General features: G+C 37.2%; 1 protein-coding gene across 3 annotated transcripts in view; it reads right to left on the bottom strand.

The window, feature by feature from the left end:
* Positions 1-274: 274 nt before the first annotated feature.
* LOC139131541 (rho guanine nucleotide exchange factor 17-like) overlaps positions 275-20,138 on the bottom strand; it is a 131,863-nt gene continuing 111,999 nt past the window's right edge. For all 3 annotated transcript variants that reach the window (XM_070697631.1, XM_070697633.1, XM_070697632.1), the window contains 12 exons: positions 19,771-19,986; positions 17,975-18,090; positions 16,139-16,337; positions 12,935-13,059; positions 12,093-12,184; positions 11,331-11,613; positions 9,746-9,963; positions 8,789-8,924; positions 8,178-8,332; positions 7,744-7,892; positions 5,390-5,570; positions 275-4,633 (listed from right to left, as the gene is read on the bottom strand). In XM_070697631.1, the coding sequence (XP_070553732.1) occupies positions 4,215-4,633; positions 5,390-5,570; positions 7,744-7,892; positions 8,178-8,332; positions 8,789-8,924; positions 9,746-9,963; positions 11,331-11,613; positions 12,093-12,184; positions 12,935-13,059; positions 16,139-16,337; positions 17,975-18,090; positions 19,771-19,986 (2,289 nt within the window). In that variant the 3' untranslated portion in view covers positions 275-4,214. The remainder of the gene's footprint in view (positions 4,634-5,389; positions 5,571-7,743; positions 7,893-8,177; positions 8,333-8,788; positions 8,925-9,745; positions 9,964-11,330; positions 11,614-12,092; positions 12,185-12,934; positions 13,060-16,138; positions 16,338-17,974; positions 18,091-19,770; positions 19,987-20,138) is intronic.

Below are 20,138 nucleotides of genomic sequence, written 5' to 3'. Positions count from 1 at the left end.
AAAGCTAGTCACAATTGATCTCAAGTTGGATGCTGTCCTTTGTTTATCCTGTTCAGGAAACTGCACAGTAGCAGAACAATGTCATTATTATATCATTTTGACATTATTTTTATCAATTTTGGTGGCGTAACAGTATGACAATAGCAGATTCACTCAATTGAATGGTTGGAAAAAAAAGAGATACATGCAACCATTATATAAGATATTCCACATATCACACGTTTCCTAAAATCATGCCTGAAAACCTCAGCAAAAACCACAACAGCAAATGGACTTTGGCAAAGAAATTTTTCAACTTTTTAATGATGAAATCACTTTTCTTACATTTACTTAGAGGAAAACATTGTTTAACAACGAATTCAAAGTTGGAAAGCGCAAGACAAATAGGGTGAAGAAAGAAGAATTTCATTCAACATCAGACCCATGGTAATACACCAATAAAGCATGCAAATCAAAATTTTGTATTTGTATGCTATGTTTGCCCCATGCTACATGTCACAACAACACATCCTGAATAATCATTGGAAGACCGAGGGTAAAATAAAAAACAAACGAAAGTTTAAAATATACAAAATGAAGTACACAGAACAGATATGAAATTTGTGTACATGTATTGGTTGGCAAACATCTAGAACATGTTTTATTCAGCGTACAGGTGATTTCAAAGTGTACATGTTCTTCCACTAGATCATTTAACCTTCTCTGACTGAAGTTGGAAATCAAGCAAAAGTGTTTATTTCAAGATGATAGACAAGTTTCTACATTTATGAAATGCACAAGGTATGCTGTGTGCACGACAAACATCACTAGAAAAACACAAAAAACAACTATGTACAGGATTGGTCATCGAGCGATTCGATTTGGTTCCATTTTCCAAAGCTATCGTATATTTTTTTCATTTGCGGTATGTTATACCACAGGCAAACTCTTTGGTGTCAATGGCTTCAGTACTTATTTTAGCACCATCGCTCCTGTAAGTGTGAGTAGAGTATTTTGTAGCACCACAAAGAGGTTGGGTGTTATGACTGCCCTCAGGTGATAAATTACATGAATGCCTTTGTTTCTTCTTCACAGTCTCCACAACGAATATTCTTCCGGTGTCTGCCTGACAGCTTGTCATTTTTAATATACTCTTATAAGAATAAATTTGTAATAAATTTGTATTTTATATTATTGTCATAAATACATCTGTGGTTGACTGTGCATAATACTAATGTTGCAAGCCTTACTAGACAACAAGGAATATTTCACAACTTGTTAAGGACCACTTTGGTTGGTTGTATCCAAAATAAAAAAACAGCACATAAAAATTAAAAATAATACCACTGTGAAAAAAAAAAAAATGTCTCAACATAAAATGTCACACAGACTAAAGGTCACAAAAGTTTGGCACACTTTTAACTTTCTGATATCAATAGAATGCAAGTTCAGGTTCTGTCAGACATAACTCTTTTTTTGAAGAACACAAATTCTGTACTTGAAAAAAAAAATGGTTGAAATTGACAAGAAGTATAAAAATCTTGGTCACTTTGATAGAGTATATTTCGACTTTGATGGGTTTTTGCACATGTGGAAAGTAGAGTTTGAAGATTGGTCACAACATGAAACTTTCTTTATTTATTTCTCTGAGAAATTGGATTACAGTGATATGTGGCCTCCATATGTTAACATATATTTGTCAGAATAAAGCTCTGAATTGTAAGTTTCAAGTTATAGCCAAATATGGTTGGTGATATGAACATGTTTAGCTACAAACTCTGCCGTATGTCTCGATGAATTTTCTTTAGTATTGTCTAAAACTGTAAGAGAAAATGGCTTGTTATCAATCTCTGGTGGTATGGATTGAAAAGCACTTTTGACAATCTTAAAATAGAATTCACAACTTGCCACTTAAGTTGGATTTTGTTTGAATCCATGAACATCATGGACTTCACCCTGCACGGTTGGTTTGTTTGTTTTTTTTCACCCTGCACTGGTTTGTTGCGTCTGGTTGCTTCACACAGACAAATGGACACTTTTTCATTTTTGTGTTAAAGAGCACACTTGAGTATCGTCCCTGTTACCATCATAGTGGTTGGTCTTTGCTTAACTATTGAAGAGTTAGGCGAAGAACAAATAATATAATTCTGATGAGGTGAAATACCTTGTATACTTGTTTTAATGCTGGGATTTTGAGATTCAGCAGTAGTGACTGACAGAAAAACTCAGGGCCACCACATTATTGGCAGTGTCTTGTTGACAGCAGTGTCATCATGTTTAACGTAGGTGCAGGGTTAATGCCCCCTCATGAAGGGGAGACTTCTGGTGGCAAAATTTTCAAAATGTTTTGATTTCAATATCTCTGAAAAACTCCTTCGCAATCAACTGCATGAGAATGCAACATGAACAAAAGCCAGTTGGGAATGTTGAACTTTCTTTAACAATTACATCTTCAAGCTTTGAGAGTCCATATTCAGTGAGTCAACTGGCTGTTGATGATGAATGAAATAGCAAGCTTGGTTTTGTCAATGCACATGTGTAATTTCATCTTAACAAATGAATGGAAAATTCTTTACTCGCTACTAAAAAAACAACAAACAAACAACATTACAGGGAGTGATGGGTAAAAAAAACTGTTTCCTGTTTGTGTCTGATCGTGCTAACATGAGGAAGAAATGTCTCTTCTGACAACATTTGAAAAGTATAAGTAAGTACAAGATGTGCTCAGGAACATCCAACCACCGCCACTGCCAAAAGACCATTTCATTGTCCATCCAGAGGCCTCTGAAATGGTACAAATCCTTCATCAAAATGGACTGTGCATCGCCCAACATGTCAAACACTCATCTTCATACATGTCTGCGATGTTTGCCTTGCTCTATGTGTCGACAGATTTCCTTCACTTAAAAAAACTTCCATTGGGAATTGAAAGATTAAACTTAAAATCGGTTCTAAAAAGTTGCTTTTTTGGCTCACTGACGCACAAGAATTGAAATCACACTTTGCTTAAACAAGGACACATACACTGATCAAAGGGCCGACATGAGCGTAATGACATAACTGGAAACTCAGAAAGGATAATCTCATCATGATTCATCCTGTGCCATATTGACATATTGTGGTAACATAAACGCCACCAAACCTCATCACAGTCAACAAAGCCATGCTGTTCTTCCATACATTCATTTTTGATCTAGAAACCTTTCTTGCATGGTTTGTATGTGTACATGGTTGATCCATTGCAATTCATTCACAGACGACACAATCTTTAAACATAGACACTGCTGTTATGGTAGTTAGAAACACCCATCTATCAGTTTCTGTGCGTGGCTGTGATAAATATCTTGAGATGCGACATCATTCTGTTCCCAGGTGATAAGATTTAGTTGTAGTTCCTGTACATTCCAAGAAGTGACATAATTCTGTTCCCCGGTGATAATATTTAGTTGTAGTGTCTGTGTGTCTGTACATCTCAGGATGTGACATCATTGTGTTCCAAGGTGATAAGATTTAGTTGTAGTTTCTGTGGCAGTTTTGTTGGTTGAAAGAAATAGCCAGGCACACAACTCAACCAACATCTGACAGTAACTTCATAAAGAACTCTGTCGATAAAAATCATTGTCAACGTAAAACAAAACACTGAACCATGAACAAATTAAAATTGCACACATCCAACCTTTGTGATGACTCATTGATGAAAGAGTTTTTTTTTCTAAAAACATAATACTTTCGTCGTTTTCTTGGACACCGTGATCTCCATCACGGTGGTTCTGATTTCTGGTTTGAATGCTTCTTGTGAAAGTTCTGAAGAGTTGCTGACAATGACCGTGTTTATTTACAAAGAGAAAAAAGTAGAGTTTGGCCCTTGCTGAGAGATGCTGGCCAGATGAAAGAACCTTGTACAGGAAAGTGGTACGCTGTGGTGGCCACAACCTGGCTTGACCAGCTTGGATCAGAATTAAGCTGATTATAAAAAGAAAACAGATTGAATGAGGCTTGTCGCAAATGAAAATGTTAAAGTTATCACTATGTATTGAAAAGAAAGCTGACTGTTTTAAGTATAACCATGACGACTATCTCTGCTCAGCACAACTTGGTTTGTTTTCAGGTTTAAGTTTCTTGTTGCTTTATCAAGGGTCATCCATGTGCCACATTTGGTCCGTTAGACAAATTCTCTTGTCTTTGATTCTGTCTCTATATACACATTGGGTTTTTTTTTACACATTCATCTTGATTCACACTTTCCATAAAAGTAAATGATTTGTGCTATCGTCCCTTCCTGCAGCTTCATTCGCAGACGTCGAGCAGAAGTCCTCGTAGCCATCTCCGCCACTAATCACGATCATATTTGGCATCATCGTGGCTGAGACGGAACACCGCCTCTGAAAAGCGACTCTAATTGAACCAGGGTCACCGTCGTCATCGTGTAACATTTCAACCGCGCTGAGAAATCTGACATGGCCCGTGTGTCCATGGCCTGATCCTGTCACTGGCGGCGTCTCAGCCAAGCTGGACATGTTGGACGTGATCTTTGGTAACGGCAGAGTGAGAACAACACCGGCGCTGGTTCCGACCCACAGCAGGTCCTTGCATGTCAGCAACGCTGTGATGCGTAGACATGCAGCTTTGTGCTGACGGATGATGGCATCTGACCCTATTCAAGCCAAAAAGAAGACTGAGCTTAATAAAAATGTGGGATGAAGCGACTTCACCTGGCACACCACTCACAGCCCTAATAAATTAACTTTTTACAACTTTTTTAATGAATGTGGTATGTTTAACAACTGAAATGTCTTTTTCCCCTAAAGAAAGTTGAAATACCATGTATTTGGTTTGTTGACACTGACTTTGATGTCTGATGCATATTCTTATATTTGATGGTTGCTTTCATTATCCAGATGTAAATTAATTTGTCAACATGGACTGTGTACGTAAGACATACACAGGCTGTATTGCCAAGCTGAATACTTCATATTTAAACACACATTAAAGAGTGAACAAAATATCTGCAGTTGTTACATGAAAGAAGTTCTGAGACAGTCAACTTTAACCTTTAACCTTTAAACTCCTGAAATGCTCACTAAGCTTTTATGATAAATCTACAAAGATTCATAAAACAACACTTCACATTTAAATTTTTTGTTTGGTATAAAAATTTCTTCTCATGAGACAGACAACACTTCATGCTTACCCATACAATTCTTCCTAAACAAAGTTGTGGCACACTTGCTTGATTAAAATGTATTTTGATGATGAGATCAGTCAGTAAATTTGATGCACATTTTCCCTTCCTCTTCAAAGTATACTCTGTAATTGGAAACACTTGCTAGGAATGGAATTTGATTTCATCAACTTAACAAAATTAAAAGAGCTTGTAATTGCTTGTTTAATTTCTAAGCATTTTTTTAACCTGCGAGCATTTTATGAACAGCTTGTGTGACATCCACATCTGCCAGGTTTGTGTAGTTCGTGGCATGGTACAACTTGACGACAGCATTGCTCTGCTGACTCAGTGAGATCCAAACTCCGAGTCCCGATGTGACAATACACTGGACATTGTGATTCTGCTCGCAGCTCATCTGCAAGTGTTGCTGAGAACAAACGACAAAACAAACATCGGACGACATTCGACATAACTTCAGTAGCTACACCATGCTGATATGACATATTTATCACAGAAAAATTTCACTCATGTTAAGGTTAAAATTACACATCCCTGCTATCAAATTGATCATTGCTGTCGAATTGATTATGAAACACAATATCATGCAAACAAAAATATTTGACATAATGCCACAGATTTCGACAAATAAAAGATTAGAGTTTTGCAAGCTCATTTGACGAAAATTTCATGAAAATTTTTTGACAAAGTTCTATAGCACTTGCACTAATATTTAGCTTTGACAAGTCATCGTTGATGACCCAGTCCCCGCTTGCTAATGGGTACTTTGATTACAGGTTCTGTGATAAAAATACTTTGATACAGATGGCACTCAATGGCCAAGAATGAGTTCCATGGTGATGAAAAACATAAAACCAATGTAGGCCACTATCCTAAAGGTCATTAAATAGTCAACTGGGAATTAGTTGACAGGATGTTGCAAAACATTTTTTCATTCTATCCTAACACTAATAGATAACCGGTACCATATTTCATAAAGTTTAATGTAGTATTTACAACACTATGAGATCAACATCTGTATCAAGTTTCATCAAATTTGACGTTGTATTTGTGGATATATCACTCTAATTAGGAAAGTTCATTACATATGCAATTACAAATTTATTAAAATGACACTGATAAATGTCTTTTTCACTGTTAAAGCAATGTGAGCTTAACATCTGTACAAAGTTTCATGAAATTTGATATGATGCAGTATTTCTGACATATCAACCTAATTATGAAACTTCAATAATTGACATGATACTGCTACATGACGTGAAACAACTGACGAGCATGTATGAAATGGGTCAATGTCCTTGTACCAACTTTGAATGATACTGGTGGAAATACCGGTATGTCTGAGTTATGGCTCAGTACATGAGAAAATCGTAACAAATTTGCCGCCACGCAGCGATATTTGATCTTACTGTTTAAAAATCAACACGTATATGTATTACATAAGTCAATGTCCAGGTACAAACTTTGAATAAAATCAGTTGAGACTTGCTAGAGTTATGGCTCTCGACATGAAAAAAACCATAACAAAATTGCTACCATGTGGCCATATCAGACCATATCGAGAAACAAATCAATGTACTTATGTATACTATAAGTCAATGTCCTTGTACCAACTTTGAATAAATTTGCTTGATAAATGTCTGAGTTATTGTTCAGGACATGGAAAGTCGTAAAAAAAATGGCCACAAGGCAGCCATATTGGATCGTATCACAAAACAATTCAATGTGCATAAGTATAACATAGGTCAATGTCCTTGTACCAACTTTGAATAAAATCAGTTGAGATATGCCTGAATTATGGCTTTGTACACGAAAAAATCATAACAAAATGGCCGCCTGGCGGCCATATTGGATCATATCACAAAACAAATCCACATGCATATATATGACATAGGTCAATGTCCTTGTACCAAGTTTGAATAAAATCGGTTGAGATATGCCTGAGTTATGGCACTGTACATGAAAAAATCGAAACAAAATGGCCGCCTGGCGGCCATATTGGATCGTATCACAAAACAAATCAATGTGCATATGTATGACATTGGTCATTGTCCTTGTACCAACTTTGAATAAAATCGGTTGAAACATGCCTGAGTTATGGCTCTGTACATGAAAAAATCGTAATAAAATGGCCGCCTGGCGGCCATATTGGATCATATCACAAAAAAAATTGACATGCATATCTATGACATTGGTCAATGTCCTTGTACCAACTTTGAATAAAATCGGTTGAAACATGTCTGAGTTATGGCTCCGTACATGAAAAAATTGTAATAAAATGGCCGCCTGGCGGCCATATTGGATCGTATCGCAAAATAAATCGATGTGCATCTGTAGGTCATAGTGCTATGCCTTTGTGCCAAGTTTGAACAAAATTGGTTTGGCAGTGTCTGAGAAACTGTTGATGACGGACGGACGGACGGACGGACGGACGGACGGACACACGGACGGAACCCAATCTATAAGTCCCCGCCGGACTTCGTCCGCGGGGACTAATAAATTAAACTCTCTTCATATAATAAGTCAGCTTGTAATTCTGCAAATGCGGAGTTGAATGTCTCCTCAGATATTGCAAGCCCTACCTCCACAATGAATGAATTCGGATCAACAACAATGATGTAGTTCTGTCTGCCACACCACAGTTTCCCAGCAACGGCCGCCATCTTGGTTATTGGTGCATTGCTGTTGCCGATGGTCAGTGTCTGGGGGCTGTCAAAGTCCCATGGTGTCCCTTGGGGTAGAGAGGACAAAAACCAGAGATTCAAGATGGTGTTGACAGGCAGGCATGATTTTCTACATAAATTTGTAATTTTCACACTACATGGAAGGCCCATCATCAAATATTGGGAGCAGTTTTTCTGCGCAACCATTGGAAAATGCAAAGACTTCATCAACCCTTTGAACAATAAAATGTCACTGAAAAAGACACTGCACTATCATGAAAGTCCATTGCTAACTTCTGTTGAAAATCAACACAACATTGCAAAGCCCTGTTTTGATTTTTCCAATTACTTACCTGAGTGCCTGTTGTACATTACAAGCTCCCCATTGGCAAGTGACACAAACACTCTGTTGTCCAGGTAGAGGATACTCTGTACTGAAGCCGTGTGTTGGATTTTCTTGCTTGCTTTAGCCGTCCTTACATTATCATTGCACACGTAAATATGGATACTAAGATGGAAATCAAGATAGACTAAATATGAGGAACCATGTCATATACACAGTACTCAATCAAACAAATTAAGAGATCCCAAAACCTATTATTTCCATAACATTGCATTAGTTACTGAATTACCTAAAATTTACTTGTGACATGTCAAAATTTGTTGTGCCTGACAGTTTATGAAAAGAGTGACTAATATAATTATAACATACAATGATCAGACGTATCAGCCTGAATGAGTAATGTGCATTACAGGGATTATAACTTGATATTTTCCCTGTTATCAGATATTCCTACCAGTATCATTTTGATTGGTCCACATAAACTATTGGTATCCACTTTGATTGGTCCAAATATACCTCTGGGATCCATTTTGATTGGTCCACATAAACTACTGGTATCTCTTTTGATTGGTCCAAATAAACTACAAATATCTGTTTTGATTGGTCCCTTTTGAAACTCACCATCCATCCTCAGTTCCCAACCACATCGTTGCTTTCAAGTTGTCAGGGTCTTCTTCATCAAGCAGTTCGTTGAGAGAGCCCGTCATTGTTCCATTGCTATGACGACGAATGGCATAACCACTCTCATCATCGTCATCTAAGAATGGTCACAACAAAAATAGTTTATTTTTAAAAGTGCCAGTTTTCTTTCAGAATGTAAGGACCTTCAAATTGTTTGTTAAATCTTGTGAATAAGAGGATAATTGATGCAAAGTTTGAAAATATTTTATCATGTTTGTTCTGTAAAACAAAAACATTTCCTTCTCCTTAAAGTATATCAAAATACAAAGTATTAATCTTGCTAACGCACTGCACTGCACAAAGTATTGAATGTTATTGTTCACAAATGAATTCTAGTCCAGACTAAAGTTCTTTTGTCAAAAATAACACTGGACATGAAACTCACACAGGCTGTGGTTGACAGGTTAAACAGCAGGCTTTTCACGATCATTTTTGGAGTACAAGATGAAAGTGAACAAAATACAGGCAGATCAAAACAACCCGAAAATACTTCAAAAGTTAGAGCTGATAAGAGCTTTAACCCTTTCACCTCAATGGTTTGGCCCTAACCAATTATTATCCATGGTGATTTTGGATTTGTTCACTGGGAATGGGTGAACAGGTTAAATAATTTTTAACCACAACAACTATATATATGATTAAGGTTACCTTGCTTGATGAGATCTATGTGACGAACATGGCATTAGCTTTGAGTTAAAATCAACTCTTTGTGCTTGATTAACTGAATAAAGCATTCTGCGGTAAGTCTACAATGTAACAATATAGTGACTACCATAAAATGCAGTTTTGATCATTTGAGAACAAATTTCTAGGAACTGCACCTTTCACTCGTGCATTTCAAATCCACACCTCTATTTATTTTAAAATAGTTACTTTTATAGCGATGGTGATTTCTACCTGAACTGATGTCATCCGTGACACTCTCATCGACGTGGAGTAGACTTTTGTCAACAGTTGATGCATTTTCGTCAGATTCATCGGAGTCGAACGCAATGATGTTGGCCGCCCGCCGGTGCTTTTTCCTCCTAGGTGGAGAGGAGAGCGTCAACGGATCGTCATCTGTGATCTCGATGCTGATTGGTGATAGGTGCTCACTGTCACTCGGTGGTCGTGCTCTGCCAAGTGCAACATCACACAATCTTGATATTTTCATGCTTTGGTTTTGTAGACATTAACCCTTTGAGCGCTGTACTATAACTCTTTGAGTGCTGTACTATTTCCCACCAAAATTTTAATGCGACATTGTACCAGTTTTTATGAATTTCTTTGTAATCATTTTGATAATTTTGGTCCAAACGGACATCACATTTCACTGGCTACAGTTTTTCTTCAAAATTTTGGCAAAAATCTGAAAAATTTTGACTGGGTTACATTTTATAAAGGTGGCAAAAATTGACTTTGGCGCTCAAAGGGTTAAAGTGCCAGTAGCTATAACCTTTGGTGATTTTAACACTATTTTTGTTTTGTTAATCTACAACCAGTTTCTTGTTCTACTCCCAAAAGTATGTTCGAAATACACAATTTTCAGTTTGTCTACACAGCCTATACTTGTACAGACCACACATTGTTATTGTTGACAAGTGAATTCTAGACTAAAAATCAAATGCCAACAATAACATTGCACCTGACGTGACAAGCTGATTAGTGGATGTTTCAACATGCTTTGGGGAGTAAAATAAGAATTTGCTGTTGATATCCAAAACACTGTAAGCGTACCATCAACAGTTACAGCTACCGACCCTTAAAAGGCAGGTCACATTTGCAGACTCACAAAGGCTTCAAACCAAGTACGCATTTTACAAGACAAAAGTCTAGTCTACTTTGTGGCAATGGCTAATCTTTTAACATAACTAATTTCTTCCTGTGCACATCTTGTACTTTCACAAGTAGGCAGACATAACAGTGATGTTTATAACAATAACACTACAGGACTGACAACGGTCGTGTACTACAGCTTAGTGCATCAATGTGCCTTGGTTTAAATGTTAGACGGCAGATCTCATTGCCTAGATATTACTTCTGGGAACATCAGCATGTACTTGTGTCATGATACAGTTTATACTGATTTTTCATTTGCATGAATTCTGGGTCATGAAATGCAGTTTTGACATGAAACAAAGTGGAATGACTCATCTGAGGATTAGTGGACACAGAACTTTGGATACAAATTACAAGGGTTTTCCTTGGGAGCCTCTGGCTATGTACTCTAACCATAACCCTAAAGACTCCCTAGGTGCCAAGTTTTATGTAAAATGCTGTCTGCTTCCACTAATCTTCAATCTTGCAAGCAAACTTCCACATTAGAAGATGGTCCAGATACAAAATAAAACAAAATAATTAATTGAATGATGATTTTGGTGAAAGTTTGCATGACTTTTCTTTATGCCTTGACAAGCTTTCATCCATCATTGGTTGAAAGATGTTAGTCACATGAACACTGTAATTTATCACTTCGCAATCACATTTTGTCATTCCTACTTACTTAGAACGTGAATTTGGTACTCTTTGTGTCCCTGGAACAGGCGCTATGCATAATATCCTGGCTGAACAGACAGTCTTGCACGTAGCAACGTCAGGTTTAGGGGCAAGGGTCAGTAGGCAGACCTGGCCGACGTAGCCATCACTATTGCAAACCCAGACCTCTCGCTGCTCTTCCAGCCCCGTGGCGTGTGCGGGACTGGCGCAGGAAAACTGCATCCCACTGCGAGTCTTGGAAATGGGAATGGGATTGAGAAACTGAGGCGGAAAGGTGTCCTTGGAATCAGCTGAAGAAGGAAGAAATCGACTGTTAATTGAAAATTGCCGGTGAAAATTTACAGGAACCGATTTTGTAGTGAATTTCCTGACAGAACCAAAGTTGATATTAGTGTACAAAGCTTTACTTTACTTTCAAAATTGATGGCAACTTCTCTTGCAATATTCTGAACAAATGGATCATTTTATATCGTGTTTGACATTCTCATCATCTTGCCATTCTGTTTGTTTCTATTCAAGACAGAAAGCCGGCAACTTTAGTTGGTCATTTTCCAAAATTGTCTTATAAGACTTTATAAAAAGGCTGGCTTGCTTGACAGATGAAAACTAATGATTTGCATTCAGATCTCGGAAACACTGGTAGTACTTGTCCCACCACATCCCTTCTTTGGAGTCTGCACATTCCACTGGAAACATGAGAGTTATACACCATCTCTTGGTGGTGAACAGTTAAGATAACTGTGTTTGTTTCAGGTAATACGGTACTCACCTAATTTCTGTTTTGCTTTGAGGAATTCATCTTCCCAAGATGCCCTCATATCCATGGTATTGAATACAACGATATGAGAGTCCAAACCACCCCTAAGGAAATGATACAGATTCCAATCAGACATCTTAAATATAATTTGTGTTTTTGTATTTTTTGCTAATAATTTCAATTATTTATTGACTGAGATTTCAGGCATGTTTATATTTTACTGTAAGCGTGCATCCATACAGCTTTTTCAACGCTGAATTGAATGCTCTTGTGTATCATGCCTTTCTAAATCTGAGAGCTTGGAAAGTTTTGAAACCAAACCTACCATTATGGGTCTTGAGGGATTTCATTCACAGCGCCCTCTTGAGGTGGCAAAGCATTCTCAAAGTATGCGACTATAAACAGCTGATAATGAAACTTTTTGCAATGGCCTGGGCAGTGAAGTTTTAATGTTCATCTAAGTCTGACCTGTGTATGATCTTCATTTGTTCCACAACAAATTGAAATGAAATTAAAGTGTTCTTTGGGCCAATGTTTTCTCACTCTCAGCAATATTTTCTGATCTATGGTACATATTAAACACTTTTCGGTGTTATTTTAGGGGTCTATACCGGTATTTTTGTAGATTTCAGTTTTTTACTCAACCACAACATTTAAATTCAGTCTAATCTACCGATGATTATGCCTATGATCAGAATTGTTATATGTAGAATCGCTGAAATATCATTACGGAAACCCTTGTTGAAGAAAGTGAAAAAAACACCCAAACCAAATGATAATGGAAGAGAGAAAGACACAGTCATAGATTCTTCCTTGATGTTGCTATGACAACATCACCTGAAGGGGAAACTTACGGTGTTGTGGCTTGCAATTCCACCTCTTTGGCTATCAGTGTGGGCGACATCACCACTGGCAGTCGGTTCTCAGCTAACTTCTTGTTGATGCTCTCCATCAATTCTCGTACAACTTCATCCAATGACTGAAACAACAAGGACATAAAATGGTCGTACGGTCACTTCAATAAAACACACAGATGAAGAATGCGTAACATGTAGATCACTTGGTAGCCACTGATCATAAACACTACCACAGGTAAAATGTAATTCCTTCATTTTTGTGCTGGCCCATTCCCCTTCCCAACAAACAAAACCCCATGTTGTGAAATTGATGTCATGATACAGCACATACTGTTATTGAGATTAAGATGTACTGAAAATCGATGTGTATCTCCTCTCTCCTAATGTTCCATTAGCTGCACCTTTTTGGCATTTTACATAACAAAAAAAACATCAAATCTTCGATGAGATGTTTTAGATTCCAGTTTTTAAGCTATACTGTCTTTGATAATGTCACAATTTCAATCCTTGGTGATAAATTTGGTCAATTAAATTCAGGCTCTTACATGTATATTTGCAGCGGTCATTTGAGTTGCAACTAAAATATTATTTATTTGTTATAATTTATATTCTACTTTCGCCACCATTGCTTGAAACATAGGGCCAAAGTCCCTGAAGCTACTATAGACATGGATACAAAATTAAGTATTTCCTGACTGTATGAAATTATCTCACTTAGGTCATCCTGGGGACTTGTAAACCAAATATTAAAGCTGTCTGACCAGCGGTTTTGAAAGAACAAGCAACTCAACAGTTGACAGAGGTCTGCTGTGTTATGTTGAGAATAACCTTTTGTGACACATGTATTGATGAAGAAGGTGTATCTTTGATTAACATTGTAAGTGAGTTCTGTTGAATAAGTTGAGACTGTACATACTCAGAGAAAGCACACTGAAGAGACAAATGTTTGAAACTTAAGAAGTTCAAGGTCATCAAAAGCATTATAAGGAATCATGTAACTTTCATTGCACTGTTTACACAGATTGCATAATTGCTATAAATAGAACATGAAGCTTATAGCCCAGCTTTACCATAAAAACCCTATCACTTTGACCACTCTTTTAATTGACCACTCTATTTTTTTCCTCAAAACGTAATTTTATTTTATCCTTACCAAGTCAACCATAAATGGAAATTAGAACTTTCTCTATCTCTATCTCTATTGACTATTTTGAGCAATTTCTTTTAGATAACATACAGGGCACAATAAATGACGGTTCAGAATATGTCAAGTTGGGATTCAGGAAAGTTGCCTTTACATGTTTTAATCCTCCAAGATGGTAAGCATTTCTCTATGGACTGTCAAAAAAAGTTTAGCTTTCTGATAATTCTACACTAAAATTATTTTGGCTTTGATGATTTTCTAATTAATTCGATTATTAAATCATATTAATTATTTTTTTCTGGGTGAATTGATAGGGTTTATACAGTACAAGAATTACATACGATGTAAGTCAAATTTTGACCAAAAATGACAAAAAAATTCCTTAAAAATACACATTTGCATATTTCATCACAATTTGAACAAATCTAAGTTGGGTTACCCCTAGGGACCTGTATACCAAATAACAAAGCTGTCTGACCAGCGGTTCTGAAGAAGAAGATTTTTACCAAAAACACCCTTTTTGGCATTAATTTGCCTATTTTCAACAATATCAAAAAATTAAAAAAGACAGTTTCTCAAAATCATATTTTCATCTACACAACAAATATCAAATCAGTAAGTACTGCGGTTCTCAAGATATTTGAGTGGACGGACGCCTCACAAACGGACATACATACATACATACATACATACATACATACATACATACATACAGACTGACGACGGACGCCGGACGGATACCCATCCCAATAGCTTCTATAGACTATAGTCTATAGTAGCTAAAAATGCTGTGTGGTCATCCTTCAGTAAGCATTTTTACATATTGCACTTTGATTTGAAACCATCTTATCAAAAAAAAAAAGAAAAAAGATGCAGGTAATTGATTTAAACAATTGAAAGTTGTTTCACATGGGTCAGTTTCAACAATTGGCAACTCTAATCAGAATGATGCACGCAATCACAGCACAAAAACTGAGCATCAGTTTTCAAAGTAACAAAAGAGACAAGCATGATATCATTTGATCTACATCAACAACCAAAACCAAAGCTGGAACTCATTTGGGAATTATCTAAAATATCTGACACCGATAAATAGGAAGCTTACTGTAATTGTACCATTTCGGTTTCCATGGAGCTGTACTGGTCATGCATTTGAACATAAATTTCCAGAGGCCCTTTTTGCAAATACCATGGCAATAATTTGATAGTGTTTGCTACAGTAAATACTCGCATTAATCAACGATATTGTCTTGGAAATACCAAAGGTCCTAAAATTCTGCATCGATGGATACTGTGACACAATTCAAGATTGACGGTAGCCATGGCGAAGCTTCACGATTGGCAGTAACCATGACAACATCATAAACATTTGCCATGGCGTTTACACGGGTTAATTTTCTTAGGCCATGGTACGTGAAATGTGATTATTTTATCCACCATGCTATCGGTAGCGAAGAATACTGAGTGTGTACGAATGTTCTGGGTACTACAAGTGCAAAACACGCTGATAATATTCTTTTTTGAACTCCGCATTGCGAATGAATTTGACAGCATGCGTACACAATGACATATAACAAAACCAAACATTTTCAGGATAGAGAAAAACTATGCCATGGGGGGTTTCTTTTTATCCAAGGTATACAACCACAGATGTCACGGTGGCCTAATTTGAGGATGCCCGTGGTGAATGTGACGAGGTAATTGGGTTATGGAGCAATTTAATATTAACTGATACTTGATGCCACAAAGACAGCTGCACTGAATCTTAGATGTACACAATAGGATGTCAACTTAACATTTGCAGCACACACCCTCAATAATCTATAGTTAGATAATTATTTGGTACAAAATAAATTTTCTTTTTTTTACTTACTTAAAAATTAGACTACATGCAAAATTTAAGTATGGAAGCCAATAATGCATAGTCCATGTTAAAATTTCATAAGCCCAAGTAAAATTCATAACGTTTTCCAGTCTACATTTATCTCACTCTCAAAATGTGCTAAATCTGAGTTCTGTCCCTCTTTCACTGGCACATCAAAACGCGATGTTCTCACCTCATGGGCCTGGTTCAAATTCTCTGTCAGGTCTTTGATTTGGTTGAGGACGTTGATGTCTTCTTCCAGCTGGCTCACCAACCGTTCAATGCTGGCTCTTCTGTTAAGGTTGCTGTATTTCACGATCTCCACGTCGTCCAGGTGGTGCTTCCACAGCAACTTGAACTTGCTCGCTTCAAGGATGAGATTGGGGTTGAATCTGATGGAATGCGGGGTACATGAGTGAGTCAACCACATGCAAAGGGAAACCAAAATGCACTCAAGGAACGCATTTGTGGTGAAGATACAACATACCCATCTCCCTAAGGTGTAAATTTTAATGTATTTTCCAGGATTTTTGTTCTACCCATAAAATGGACCTTCTTGTGCTACTCCTTAATATCACTTCAGATGCTAACGAATGCCAATGAAATACTCTGTACTTACACATACTTCGGGGAGGAGAATGAGAAAATGTTGTTTATGAAACACAGCTTGAAATTCTACTTTAAACTTATGCTAAAAGATATTGATACACCTGCTACATCTCCCTTACAAATATTCCAACATCTTTGCAGTGAATATTAACATTTGACAAAGAGAATGAAACAATCTAACTTTAAAGTATGATTTTATTTCTGACTTGAAATTAAAGATGAAATGCCAAATATATGAAGCAGGTACCAAGATAGTCAGTTTAGGTGTTCTCCCGTTTGCCTGTTTTGTCACTTGTGGGCATCCGTAGCACCACAAGGCAGAACTGTCCACAATCTGTCACATACATTTATTTATTTTATCCTGGTGTAACACTTCGGTGATCAGACAATATTTCTCCGACCAATGCATGATTTACAAGCACTAATGGATGTGTTTATTCATAAAGGTTGTTTTCTTTATCATCCACGGGACAAATCTAGATTATCTCATACCCCTGCCTTCCCCTCCTCTCTACACTTTGGCATATTAAACCAAACTTTTGGAGTAGGCGGACAAGCACTCTAACTACAATCAGTGTTCTGTAACCTACACTTGATCAGTATTCCTCAACCAAGGCTAATGTCACAGATCTTGTCAAGTCAAAATAGTACCCCACTATATATTTTTTCGTATTAAAGGTATACAGTCACCTGTAATCTAAATATGCCCATATATGGTCATGGGGCGTTCCTTGGTATTCAAAATGCCCATGTGAGGGCGCTGTTTTTAAAAAGCGGGCACCTGCTTAAAATCTGTGATTGGTTAGATTTTCTCTTTCCATGGTGACTGTGGCAAAATTGGAACAGGTGACAGTATAACTTTAATTCACACACAAAACAAAACCCTCTCTATACACTACAGGTACGCATGTTTTAAAGTCCTATACTGATGAAGATGATGGCAGACACATCATACACTCTTCAATACCCTTTCACCCCTATTACCCTGTGAGTGGGTCCAACCATTCTATTGAAAACAATAGGGTTGATCTCAAAATCTGCTGATGCAGACATTCAGTGAGATAGTAATAACAATTGTAAAACAGAAGAAAATGATAATTCTTAGGTTTAAATAACACCAATTGTACAGTAATATGAAATTAAATTGTCCATAGCAATGTCTAGCACATATTTAAATCACGGAATTTTGGCATCCATAACTTCAAAATTTGATGACATTTAATGAGCAGTGTGAAAACCGGAAATGTTCCTAATATTAGATTGACAAAATTGAGAGTCCAAGTAAGCTCTGGTGGCCAACACATGTGAACAATGACTTCCACCCATGGGTCAAAGATAAGCCATCACTGCTGTCACTTTTTAGTATCTTTCTGTCACCTCACTCGGAGTCTCAGATGGTACAAAGTCCTTGACTACTCACACTGATATGGATGCCCTCCCTGATTTTCTCTTGACGCTGGTGCACATCAGCAGATCTGAAAAGAGAAACAGGGCTCTGTCCTTCTTCAGAGGCCCTTCACGACTTCCTTTCTGGATCTACCAAGGAAACAAACACACAACAGGAAGCATTAATACGGAAATCAAAATTCTATATTTTCAATGAGAGACTTCACAAATTTTGAACAAGGAGAAACGTACAATTTGTCACAGGCGTGGGTAGAAGAAGTATCACACTGATCACGGATGCTGTTGCTATGGTATCCTTTGGAGATACAAATCCTGCCTGGCCAATATCTTGAAATAGAATCACAGTATCAGGAGTCATACACTGCAACTGACATCTACCTGAGGAGCTTCAGTATTAATTATGGTGACAATTTGAACGAATACAATACTGTTACATGGGTATATCTAATTAAAATTGACTTTTTATCGGCTGGCAACCATGTAAACCTTTGAACTTTTTTCCTAAAGCAAGCTTACTCTTAATTTAAAAAAACAATTTCAAATCTTTGCCATGCTCAATGTTTCAGAGAATGAAGACTGTCCATCATCAGACCAAGAAGGATGATAACGCTCAGTTGATGAAAGTGGAAATTCATGTGAAGTGACTGCCCTCTATATGTGTGTCTGTTTCCCTCTCAGTTTTGAGCAAATTACTGTACTCTAAATACACGTAAATGTGCAATGAATTCAAAATTATGTAAAATGTACTCCAACTATATGTACAGTGTACAGCAACTGTATGTAAAATGTACTCACAGTTTATATAAAGAGTAGTCTCATTGGATGTTCAATGCTCAGCGATTGTATGTCAAATGTACTCAAAATTTATGTAAAATGAGCTCCAAGTGCATGTAAAATTTACTACAATTGCATGTTAAACTTATTGCTATATCAGCCAATAAAATCTGCAGCCTATTAGAGACCTGAAATACTGATCTTCAAAATCCATACTTGAGTTTACAGTTTTCTTTTAATTAATGAGACTGAAAATCATATGTCTTTTGTTTGGATATATCAAATACAGAGCTTCAAGTTTTGGGAGCTCATTTGTGTTGGTTGGTTGGAGGGATATTGGAGAAAAGAGTCAGGTTGTATATGCTATGTGAAATGATATCACACAAGTATATTGATGGCACAAACACAGCGATCTGATTGGTTGAGATGTGAAAATAACAGTGCTATATTCACAATATAGCACAGTTGGAACACTGGCAAACTCTCAGTCAGAGGAAAATCCCTTTTTGACATTTCACACAAGAATTCTAATATACTCTTATCCTATGACGTGATAGAAATAAAAAACCGTAGCAACATGTGTACTGCTCAGTTTTGACTGTTTCACTCCATATATGCACTCACAATCACTTGTGCATATATGTTGCGAGCTGCTCAAAATCCCGCAGTATACCCATTGCTGGGTGTGGCTTATAGCTGAACTATAATATGATATACACCTGTACACCAGGTATGTAACTTAGACTTTCACAAGTAATCCTGGAAGAATTTTACTCATTGACCACCCGACTTTGTATTTTAACTGCTAGGGTTATACATGCTAACTTATGGGTTCTTGACTTTACTCATGATTTACATGTAAACCCTCAACCTTCATACAGCAACACTGCCTTTACTTCCCTTAAGAAAATCACTTTGCATGCAGATTTTGTTATTGATAATGCAGCAAGAAGATTGAGAGAGTGGCCTAGAACACTGCTTATTCAGCTGAAGAATGTGTGTCAAGATGGAAAAGTAGGACTGAGATAAAAATACCATTTCCGAGACAGGAAACTGTTTGAGGAACTCGCGGCCAGGTATGATCAAATCCACGTTGCCTTCAATCATGCTGTCTATGCCCTGCAGCGTCTGCAGGTTCTTCTCGGCGCGGTCGGCCTCGTTGATGGTCTGGGCCAGCTTCTCGATTTCCTTGCGGGCGTCCTTGAGACTGCTGTGATCTGGGTGGGTACTGGAGGTGTGCTTCAGCAGCTCCTACAAACAAATAAACAGTAACTACATGTCATGAACACGTAACTGATGAAACGTGGGGAAATGATTTTCTCATATTGTCTGTTCAACAGCGCATTTAGCTCACTATCTTGAATTAAAACCCTTTAAGGTGAAGTACTACGAATTACGTCAAA

The sequence above is a fragment of the Ptychodera flava genome, chromosome 4, assembly GCF_041260155.1.
Source record: "Ptychodera flava strain L36383 chromosome 4, AS_Pfla_20210202, whole genome shotgun sequence".
Lineage (NCBI taxonomy): Eukaryota > Metazoa > Hemichordata > Enteropneusta > Ptychoderidae > Ptychodera > Ptychodera flava.
The sequence above is the reverse complement of the archived record's forward strand: the minus strand, read 5'-3'. Positions and strand labels throughout refer to the sequence as shown.